Source organism: Oryctolagus cuniculus, chromosome 5 (genome assembly GCF_051225735.1).
Source record: "Oryctolagus cuniculus isolate XC-2025 breed Fujian yellow rabbit chromosome 5, ASM5122573v1, whole genome shotgun sequence".
NCBI classification, from domain to species: domain Eukaryota; kingdom Metazoa; phylum Chordata; class Mammalia; order Lagomorpha; family Leporidae; genus Oryctolagus; species Oryctolagus cuniculus.
In genome coordinates, this window is record NC_142871.1 from 123,126,877 (window position 1) to 123,138,915 (window position 12,039).

The 12,039-nt window shown below is 41.6% G+C and overlaps 1 protein-coding gene across 8 annotated transcripts in view; it reads left to right on the plus strand.

Annotated features, from left to right (window-relative positions):
- Window positions 1–12,039, plus strand: part of ADGRF5 (adhesion G protein-coupled receptor F5) — a 108,684-nt gene that overhangs the window by 42,620 nt on the left and 54,025 nt on the right. For all 8 annotated transcript variants that reach the window (XM_070074015.2, XM_008263014.5, XM_070074020.2 and 5 more), the window contains exon 2: window positions 7,784–7,908. In XM_070074015.2, coding sequence (XP_069930116.1) covers window positions 7,807–7,908 — 102 coding nt within the window. In that variant the 5' untranslated portion in view covers window positions 7,784–7,806. The remainder of the gene's footprint in view (window positions 1–7,783; window positions 7,909–12,039) is intronic.

Sequence of the window (12,039 nt, forward strand, 5' to 3'; positions counted from 1 at the left end):
TGAACTTTTTGAAGTACCCTCATTTTTTAAAAATTTTATTTATTTATTTATTTTTTTGACAGGCTGAGTTAGACAGTGAGAGAGAGAGAGAGACAGACAGAGAAAAAGGTCTTCCTTTTTCTGTTGGTTCACCCCCCAAGTGGCCGTTACAGCTGGCGTGTTGCGGCCGGCGTGCTGCGCCGATCCAAAGCCAGGAGCCATGTGCTTCTTCCTGGTCTCCCATGTGGGTGCAGGGCCCAAGGATTTGGGCCATCCTCCACTGCCTTCCTGGGCCACAGCAGAGAGCTGGACTGGAAGAGGAGCAACCGGGACACAATTCGTTGCCTCAACCGGGACTAGAACCTGGGGTGCCGGCACGGCAGGTAGAGGATTAGCCTAGTGAGCCACAGCACCGGCCCCCTCATATTTTTTTAAAGATTTTATTTATTTTTTGAGAGTTAGAGTTTCAGACAGAGAGAGGGAGAGACAAAGAGAAAGGTCTTCCATCTGCTGGTTCACTCCTCAAATGGCCACAACAGCCAGGGCTGTGCAGATCCAAAGCCAGGAGCCGGGAACCAGGAGCTTCTTCCAGGTCTCACACGTGTATGCAGGGGCTCACACACCTGAACCATCTTCTGCTGCTTTCTCAGGCCATAGTGAAGAGCTGGATTGGAATAGGAGCAGACGGGACTAGAACTGGTGCCCATATGGGATGTCGGCGCTGCAGGTGGAGGATTAACCTATTGTGCCACAGCACTGGCCCCAGTATCCTCATATTATTATTACTAAATACTTTAGTATTTTGCCTCTTTCCTAATAATTGGCAGAACCACTGAATTGTAAGGTTTAACCCTATTCCCAGGCCCTCTGGTGCTCATTCCAGCACTGCAGCCAAACACAGGGCTACCCTCCATCTGCAATTGGAACACATCCCTGGCATTGTTTTGCCAGTGCTTAGGGAAACCCCAACACACGGTAAATTAAAGCAGCAAGATAGACTAGATAAGAACAGAGTTAGGAACTTAATGTTTTCATACAGATGGTAATCTCTTTCTTAAATGCTAACCCCCCCAGTGACTTACAAGGAAAGAAGGATAAAAGGTTATCAACGCAGCCCACATGTGCAGTGTGTTTTGGAAAACTTGACCCCATTGTGTACAAACAAATGTTCCTCTGTAATCTGATAGTACTGAGAAGCCCTGACACAATGCTGGTGCAGGCCCTTATTTCAAAGCAAAGGAAAATGAAATAGAAAAAAATTCTTCAGTGCAGTCCTTTAATTGGTATTGTGTTTCATGTGTGTGTTAAATAAATGTTTAGCTTATAATTCTGCAAGTGCAAGGGATGAATCATCTAATTAAACATGGTCAGCAAAGATAAGTCTTATCACCTCTGCAATTGAAAATGCAAATATGTGAAGGCTCTTAAAGTTGGGATTGAGGATTTTTATCTTGTACGCCTACAGTTCAGGAGGAAGGCTATTGCAACCTATCCTTAACCCAGTGCTCATGGAGACAAGCAAATCATCATAGTCTCAGCAGAATTCACAATGATAGTTCTGAAATTCTGTACTGCAATCCACCATCAAAATAAATTCTGCTTTGAGTTATTGTAGACTAACAGAATGGTATTTGTGCATTTCTACTTTCCATCTTTGGAATCTCCATTTTGATAAGGACATGTTTTATAAAGAGCTGCTGGAATGAAGTTTGTACTCCTTATTTTGAAGGGTACAAAAGTATGTATGGTTAGCCAGCGCAACCCGAAGTTCAGTAAGAGGCATGGCTTCCCTTGACGCTGTCCTAGCAGGCAATACAATGAGTTCCTTTCCTAGAGAGAAAGCTATGCATACAATATCAGCTACAAGTGAATGTGAAAGCTACCAGCTTACATGTGAGAAGACCCTCCATTCTCTCTTCTGTTGTGCAACCAAATTTCTTGAGTTTCGCTGTCTCTAAATGAGCACTTTCTGCCTACTCTACAGCTTTTCATGAGACGACCCCCACACACACTATCCCAAAGACCCCTGTGCTAAGAGCTTACGTTATCTACAAATCCCGGGAGCAATCTCAGTCTTCTCCTTAACGAACCCCTCAGCACCACTGGACACAAGTGACTGACCACATCCTACTTCTTAAAACTTCCTTGGATTCCATGAATCTCTGCTGGTTTTGTTTTCCTTCTTCCTCCCTGCTCTCAGTCCTTATCACCTCTGCTCAATTACCTTCTTTGATGGGACCTTTGATTGGTGGAATTCCATGGGGTTTTTGGTCTTAGACCTTTTTCTATACTTCCACAACTATCCTCCTAATTGATATTACCCAATGCTGAGATGGCAATAAAAAAGCCTGCTTACTCTGGCCTCTGCTCACCTCACCAGTCCTACCTCATTCCTGTCTCATCTTGAAGGTGCCATGCTTTTTTTAACCTCAGTACCTTTGCACATGATCTTTATACCTGGAACCCACTTCCTCTCCACATTCTAGCCTCTTCTATGGTTTTTGGTTAACTGCAACTCATGCTTCATGTTTTAGTTCAGTTAAATACTTTCCCAAATCATGACACGCTGCACAAAGTCCCAAGATGAGGTCATGTCCCTCTGTTACAAAACTTTTTAGTTTCTTTAGTGTAGTGATCAAAAGGATGGGCTCTGAATTTAGACTTCTTAGGTTTGAATTCTGGCTCCGCCTCTTACCATCAGTATGCTCTCAGGCAAGTTACTTGACCACTTGGTGGTTCAGTTAATTTTGTATCATACTATTAATTAGTTTTCATACTAAAACCACTTCATTAGTGATGTAGCTAAGTTCAGTATCTGGCACATAGTAAGGGTTCAACAGATACTAGTATTATGATTATTCTCCTTGGTAACACTTTCACAGTCATGGTTAAATGATGAATTGAGTCATTGCTTCTTTAATAATGTTCCTCTACTCCATTAGACTCTAAACTCCATGGAGACAGAAAGTGTTGTCTTGCTTACTGCTACTTCCTCTGCATCCAGTGGAACACCAGGCACTCAACAGGATGTAATAAATGTGTGTCCAGTGAATGAATACACAAATGAATAGATGTGTGGGAGAATAGATAGAGTTTACCTTATGGGATATTTACAACAGCAAATATAATACCAGCAGGAAGGCTAGGGCGCCTACTTTAAGTGCATGTAGCTGTCAGAGGAAGCAGGAACTGTTTGTAGCAGAACACATCAGGGAACTGCTGTCCAAGGAGGCAGCTTTTTGTCTAGACATTGAAAGAAAGACAGAATTTGAAAATGTAGTAATTTTTTGTTGGGGCTACAGGACAGGAAAGGATGGAGATTGACAAACCAAACAAATGTCAGGAGTGTTTTGTTTTTGCTAACCTCTGAAAAATAATTGGACAAAAATCACTCCTTTCCACTACCAAGATTAATTTCCAGATTGATTTTGGCCTCTTTACAAAAACCCAACGCATGAACACTAGAAGATCTCTTGCATTATTTCAGATTACGAAAATCAAAGTGACTTTGTTAGCAAAAATATGACAGATGCTAACAAATCACACTCATTTGTAATAGAAACAGCCCAGATCTTGAAGGGTCTTGGGTACCAGTGAAAGTGATCACCTTTACCTGAGCACAATGAGGACCCCAACAGGGAGTAGCTTGGGAGATGAGTGCTTCAGTGAGGTCAGTCTTGCCTCTGCGTAGAGATGAAGCAGAAGGGAAAGGAAAGACAGCTGTAGCTATGGTGTATGTGAGGGGCAGGGAAGGTCTGAGCTGGAAAAGTCACTGTGAAGCTCGGAAGTTAACCGAGTGGGGTTGCATTTGAGATGATGTCATTATGAGGGTTTTAGACTCTTAGAATCATAACGAGATCTCAGAGGCCAGCTCTTGCATCCTAAGTTCGAAATCAATCAGTTCTTTCAAATCCTTAACTTTGCTGATGAGAGTCTGGTATTGGTCTTGCGGTGAGCAGGTTGAGCTGCCTCTGGGAAGCCAACATCTTATATCAAACTAACAGTTCTAGTCACAGGTGCTACAGCTTGGGGGTGGGGGGTGGTTCTAGGAAAGGAGTGGATCTTAATCACGGATGGTTTCTAAGATTTGCAACAGCTCAGTGTCCTAACGAAGGTTCTTGGCGCATAGTTGCTCTTCCAGACAATGTCATTATTGCCTACTCTGAGGAACTTGGACCCTTCCTCCATCAAGTGCAAAGCTGTGGAGAATTCTCATGACCTATTCCTGGCATATGATGTTAGGGTGTGCTTTCTTTTCCTTTCTCTCCCTCTTAACTTCACAGACAGGAAAATGGAGTCAGAGGAGACCAGGAAGTTACTCAATGCCATAAGGTTAATCTGATTACATCATATTTCTCAGTATTTTCTTAAGATACAGCCAGCTCACATAGATCAGTAGATTTAATAGTGAGTGCCTTTGATTTTAACTTAAAAAGAGAAAGAGATTGGAAATGACACAAGATGACTTTCTCTCTCTCTCTCTCTCTCTCTCTCTCTTTCTCTTCCTCTCCCTCTTTCCCTCTCCCTCTCTCCCTCTCTCCCTCTCTCTGCCTCTGGTTCTCTCTGTGAATATCTTTGTCCTTTAATCCAGAAGTTTTAGAGATTTAGCAGATTTAAAGGGTCCTCCAGAAGACACATTGCCTGAAGGGGTTGGGGAGGCTGCTCCATGTTTTTAACTGCATGAATGTGGATTTATTCTTCCATTAGCCAAGGACAATATCCATTGGCTTCCTCACAGGTGAGAACACTGTGTACTGGTGGGTCTATGCAAGATTAGCAATGTAGGTAAGAAAAGTTCATCTTCTGGTATCTCTCCACATGTTAGAGAAGACTTGAAAACTGTTGTGGAAAATGTGAATTGTGAAACAAATTTCATGCTTATGTCCCACAAATTTTTACCCTAAAACAAACTCATCTTTTAATTCCTTTTTTCAACAAGCTTGTTTTTATTTGAGAGGCAGAGAGAGAGAGGAGAGAGAGAGAGCAGGAGAGAAAGAAACTCCCACATCTACTGGCTCACTCCATAAATGCCTGAAATGACAGGGGTTGAGCTGGGCCAGAGCTGGGAGCAGGGAAAACTCAGCCCAGGCCTTCCATGTGGGTAGCAGGAATTCAATGAATCACTACAGCCATTGCCTGTGGCCTGTCAGGGTCTGAATTAGCAGGAAATTGGAATCGGCAGAAGAGCTGGGGATTGACTTCAGGTACTTAGAGGTGAGATGTAGGCATCTTAAGCAGTGTCTTAACTGCCAGGCCGAATACCTACCCCTCCACAAACTTTATGGGCTGTCCTCAACAAAGTAGCCACAAAAGTTGAAATGACCTTCAGGTAGCATCACTGTTTCTATTGGCCAGGCCCATGCTGTACTGGCTGTCAGGTATTTGAGTATTACCTCCTCCTGAAAGGGGTGGCAATCTTCTTTCTTTCAAGTGGAGAACCTCTCACCTTGCTGTGTAAATGACAACCATGCATCCAGAGAATGCCCCTCCCCATAGTGGTTTCCTCCCTACATCTCTATCTCTTTCCACTTGTGATTTTGTCATCTATAAGTCAAGCAACAGAGAGAGGAATGTTAATTTTACCAACTACCTTAGGTGAAGCAGGGCTGGAGGAAGATGAGGACAGTACTGGTTGATGGCTTGAAAAAAGGGATGGGCATGACCATCTGGGGACATTATAATTCCTACTGACTCTGACAAACAAAGGAGGCACTGCCAAAGTCAGGAAAGGGTAGGCAGAGGTGGGGCCCGCTGTCGACCCCCTATAAGTACCTCTCTGGGTGTCAGATACTAAGAGAGGCTCATTAACTCTTCACTTACTAAGTCTCATCCCCTGGATGAACTGCCTCAATTTAGAGCCACCAAGGACAGTGCACAGTAAAGATTAAGTTGTCTCCCAAGTACCTGACTCATCCCAGGAATAGTTGTTATCAAGCAGGCTAAATCACCCTATCCCATAAAGGTTGGAAAGCCTCAATTTAGGAACTAAGTAATGCCTTGCTGTGATTTTCCCTACTGCAGATGCGTATTCCTGTAACTGAAATTGCAAGGTATAGTTTACAAAAATAAACATTGAGTTGCAGAATTTAAAAAATGTGTTTGAGTGCCAGATTTGCAAATTGGGTCAGTTTTGCAGAGCCCCATGTTTCCCTCTTTTCCTCTGGGGAAAAGGAAAAGGCAAGAGTCAGCAACTGGTGATGGAAATACAATACCCCTCTGGCATGTAAACCTGGGCCATCATCAGTGTGTTATGCAAAACACAGTTCCTGATGCTCCCTGCAATGCCTTGGCCAAGGCCGGCCCCTCCTCATGGTTGCCCTCTGGATTCCACTGATAATCAGGCGACAGTCATCACAGCCCGCATCGCTGGAGCTCTTCATGGCTTTTAATTTCCAGAAAACTCAGTGAGAAAACTAAAGGAGGTACAACCATTTCCGTTTTACTGATGAGGAAATTTACAGTTGGAGAGTGTTAAGTTACTTCTTCAAGGATACAGCTACTTTATAGTAATCCTGGATCATAGATCTTCTAGTTTAGTGCTCTTCTTATAACATTTGAACAGAGAAAAGTCAGTCAGGAAAGGATTCTCTACAAACTAGATTATCTTTGTCCTCAGACCTGATAAGGTTGAGATGCCATGTGATATTAGACTCTTAAGATGCAATAATGATTAATCTAGCCACCATAAAGGTCAGCTTACATCACCATCATTATAAAGAATTTTCATAAATCAATCATTCTTAGTCTGTTTTGTGTTACTATAACAAAACACCTGGTACTGGGTAATACATAAAGAAAACAGGTTTATTTGACTCTTGATTTTAGTGGCTGGGAGTGCCAAAGTGCATGGTGAAATCTCCTGGTAAGGCCCCCTGGCAACATCACAACCCATTGGATAAGTGGAAAGGGGACTGACTGTGTGTAGAAGTAGCTGAACATGTGGCGGTGACCTCACTTTGTAGCAACATGCTCTCCTGAGAACCAGTCAGTCACATGAAACAACCTGATCTGGAGAGATGAGCATTAGTCCTTTCTGATGGGGGTGCCTCTGTGATCTGATCCTCTCACTAGGCCCCACCTCTTAAAGCTGCCTCCAGATCAATGCCGTTACTTAGCAGATCAAGTCTCAATTTGAGTTTTGGTGGAGATAAATCACATCCAAACCATAGCAGAAATAGTTTGGGTAAGATAAATTATATTAATATTTTATTTTATAAAATATAGTATAAAATAATACTATAAAGTACAATTTATATTTCTACATCTAAGGCCAGGAGTGGGCAATATAGCCCACTGATATTGGTCATGAAGTCAATTTAATGGGCTCCTACCAGAATCAAAAGAAAAACTAGGGTAAGATAGGAACTAATGTAGAGTAAGAGAGTAAGAACTGAAAATGCCAAAGATTATTACACGTGGCAAAACCGAATGGTGTTCTCTGAATCCTTTTGTTCATGTGGTACTTGTCTTGGGTCACGATGTTAAAGGCTTTTCTTGCTGAGATGTCTTTTCCTTCTTTTGCTTTCATTCTCTGTTTCTCCTTCACTCTACTTCCTCATTTCTTCCCTCTCTCCCTCTCCAGGAAATGGCTACCTGTGTTCCATGTACATACAGGGACCACCCTCCCTCCTCTCTCCCCTACCTTCCCCTGACATTTCCTCATCCAAGGGTTGAGACAGAGATTCTACTTCAAAGTTACTGCAGTCATCTTTATTTAAAAAGGTCCTTGTGCAGTACTTCTTGCTCTTCTTTTTGTCTCATAAATAAAGTGCTCTGTCTCTAAACCATCATATTTCCATTTCAGGCAAAGCAACTCAAACTTGAAGAATGAAATCCCCAAGGAGAACCACTTTGTGCTTTATTTTTATTGTGATTTATTCTTCCAAAGCTATGCTGAACTTGAATTTAGACTCTACGGTTCATCCTTTGGTGAGTAAATCCATGTTTGCTATGTTTCTTCTTGTTGTATTTCACTGATTTCCTGAGAATATCGGACATGGAAAAGGGCTCTTAGAAAACAATAGAGTGGGGGGAGTACTTTAAGAAAATTTTGCAGATTGGAAGGGGGCAGTGATTGAAAAATGGATGTTAGCCTGTTTACGTGCCATACTCTGAAAGCAGTCATGGTACATCAGCATAGCTTCTAGAAAGATCTCCCAGCCTTCCCCACCCCCAACTACATTGTATTGTCTGGGCCTGAGGGTTCCACTCTGTGAAACCAACAACAATGACAATAAGCAAATTTAAAGGATTGAGCAGAACGTGTGGGATTCATTTTAACTTTGGCATCAGAATAGAACATATTTCGAAAGACATGAATCTGTGTGTCACAATCACAGATTGACATCATGGAGGGCAGCACAGCAATCGTCTAAGATCTCTGCTGATGACTTATTCAGGCTATGTTGTCTTTAAAACGTCAGTGGGAGCTTAGCTTAGGTAAAAGGGGATGATAAGAGTACCTCTTTTCCTCCTTCAGGGAATTACTGGGTTATTCCTTATCCAAATCTGCATGTGCCAGAGCAAGGGTATATTATTGGTTTAAAAATCTTGCAAGACTGATGTAATTCTCTCTCTCTCAGTTTCTTCATCTCTGAGATGATGACAGTAGCAGTATAGACTCCTTCTGAGTGTTATGAAAATGAAATCAGTTAATACAAGGGTGCTTCAAAAAGTTATTGGAAAAATTTGTGCTATGGAAAAACTATATGTGTATTTCAAGAAATCTCTGCATCAAAATAAATGTCGTAATTCCATTTCACTGTGAGTTTTCTGAAGTGATCTCATATTTATAAGTTCCCTTAGGAAAATCCTGACACATGTTAATGCTGTATAAATCTTTTCTATTATTATCTCTCTCCTTGCCATGGAGCTGTTTCTGCTGATGTAAATATTCTTTTGTTTTAGATATTTTAGTTCTCTTTTATTCAGTCTGCTACTATTTTTGGAACTTCATTGGTTCATTTCAGCATTATAAATTGTATCTCTCTTTCCTACCTGGTACTTTTGAATTAAATTCTTTATCTTCTATTCCATTTGTCAATTTTGGTTGCCTTATCTTTACTCATTTTGTTGTTTTTGTTCAGTATTTAATATTCTGTTCTTCTTTTGTCTTGCAAAAATACATGTAGTTGAGGTTTTTTTTTTTCTTTTAAATCAAGTTTGAGAACATTTAACTTTGATTAGGGGAGTATAATTTATTCACATAGATACCGCATTTGAAATGTTTGATCTCACTTTCAGAACTTTGTATTATGACTGTATGCATTTTCTTCTTCTTTTGGCTTTTGGGCCCCTCATTATTTTCTTTGTCTTTTTCTTTATTTTTCTTGTGACTTGGGAGTATACAGGATGTGTCTCCTCTTCCAGACTCCAGTGTGTGGAATTCCACCTGTGCAGTCATACGCAGTAGGTTGCTCATACAAATTGAGGAGGGAAACATTTGCACACTTTGTGAATTCACATGGCTTGTAGAGCCCTAGTTACCCAACTCATGTGGTGACAAAGTCTGGAGGCGATCTCAGCAGTTGGTGATTAGCCTCACCCCTGTTGCAGAATGCCTTGTATTCATGGCTGCAGCAGTGCCCTCTCACTGTGCCAGGTCTTCCCTCGAGGTAGTAGCTCTGGAAGGGCCCTTACCTCTGCCTGGTGGCACAGGCAGGGTGGGAGATAAGCCAGTGAATCTTTTGGAGTGGAATTTGAACCAAAAGCTCTCATTTTCCTAGAAGCTCTCACCCCCACCCTAAAGCGCCCCACTTTTCCTCCTTAGATCTGCCCTTAAAGACATGAAATCTTCATACAACCCAGAAACCAAGGATCTCCATTGGAGAGGTGCACTTCAGTCTACTTGGTCAGCTTATGCTGCTGTAAGCTGTCACCCAATCTCATGAGCTGACCATCTAGTACATTAAATGCTGCATATGGTGATGCGATAAGTTTTTTTTAAAAAATATTTATTTATTTATTTGTTTATTTGAAAGGCAGAGTTACAGAGTAGGGGGAGAGGGGAAGGGAGGGACAAAGAGAGATCTTCCATTTGCTGGTTCAGTTGCAACTGGCTACAATAGCCACAGCTGAGCCAGGCCAAATCAGGAGCCAGGAGCTTCATCTGGGTCTCCTACATGGGTGCAGGGGCCCAAACACTTGGGCCATCTTCTGCTGCTTTTCCAAGCCATCAGCAGGGAGCTGGATCAGAAATGAAGCAGCCAGGACACAAACCAGAGCCTGTGTGAGATATCAGCATTGCAAGCGGTGGTTTAACCCACTATCACCAGCCCCATGATAGGCTTTTTAAAACTGTTGTAAAATATGTGTAAAATAAAAATTGCTCTCTTAGCCACTTTCAAGAATGTAATTCAGTAGTGTTAAATATATTCACTTAGTTGTATATCCAGTCTCCAGTACTTTTTCAATTTACAAAACAGAAAGTCTCTACCCATTGATCAGTAATTTCCTATTTCCTCCTGGCAAACACTATTCTTCTCTTCATCTCTGTGCATTTGACTACTCTAGCTATCTCATGTAAGTGGAGTCATGCAGGTTTTTTTTTGTGTGTGTGTGATTGGCTTATTTCACTTAGAATAGTATCCTCAAGGTTTATCCATGTTGCAGGCTTTTTATAACTTGTTCTACTGTATATTCGCACCACATTGGACTGACTCATTCACTCATCACCATATATACTTGGGGTGCTTCCCCTTTTGGCTACTGTGAATAATGCTGCCATGCAATCAAGGTTAAAAATATGAGGTGTGAGTTTCTGAAATGTGGTGAATTGTGGAGCCTAGTGCATCCCAGATTTCAACGTGCACATGAATCTTCCTGGAGACCTTCTTAAAATACAGATTTCAACTCAGTGAGCCTGAGATTTGTTTCTGGCAACACACGCTCCTCTCCAGAAATCACCTTTGGAGTAGCAGAGATCTACGCTTAACTTTGACATTCACCTGGGCTTGAGTCTGTCTTTCACCCTTGCTAGCTCTGGAAGCTTCATCACATTTCTCCATTCCCCCCAAATCCATTTCCTCTATGGAGTATGAGAATTCCTCCTTCATTGATTTGCTGTAAGGATGTTTAATTCTCATACACATAAGCCTTTAGCGTTGTGACTAGCATAGAGCTCAAGTACTTCTTAATTGGTCACTATTTTGAAGACTAGTACAATAAACCTGCCTTAATACCCTTGTGGGAGGAGACATTCTAGCAACACTTCTTTTTTTTTTTCAACTTTTATTTAATAAATATAAATTTCCAAAGTACAACTTTTGGATTATAGCAGCTTTTTCCCCCCATAACCACCCTCTCATCCACAACCATCCCATTTCCCACTCCCTTTCCCACCCCATTCTTCATCAAGATTCATTTTCAATTATCTTTATATATAGAAGATCAACTTAGTATATACTAAGTAAAGATTTCAACAGTTTGCACCTACAAAGACACACAAAGTATAATGTTTGAGTAGTAGTTTTACCATTAATTCTCATAGTACAACACATTAAGGACAGAGATCCTCCATGGGGAGTAGGTGCACAGTGACTCCTGTTGTTGATTTAACAATTGACACTCTTATTTATGATGTCAGTAATCACCCTAGGCTCTTGTCATGAGCTGCCAAGGCTATGGAAGCCTTTTGAGTTCACCAACTCCAATCTTATTTAGACAAGGCCATAGTCAAAATGGAAGTTCTCTCCTCCCTTCAGAGAAAGATACCTCCTTCTTTGATGGCCCATTCTTTCTGCTGGGATCTCACTCACAGGGATATTTCATTTAGGTTATTTTATTTTATTTTATTTTGCCACAGTGTCTTGGCTTTCCATGCCTGAGAAACTCTCATGGGCTTTTTAGCTGAATCTGAATGCCTTAAGCACTGATTCTAAGGCCAAAGTGCTGTTTAGGACATCTGCCATTCTATGAGTCTCTAGCAAGACTTCTGCTGAGGCAATTGTCCAACACAGAGACAAAGATGGCAAACTGGGATTCCACGTCAAGAAAATGAGGAGTGAGTGACAGGGCTCTGGCAAGGCGAGTGAGATTAGTGAACTTTGGTGACCATTTTGT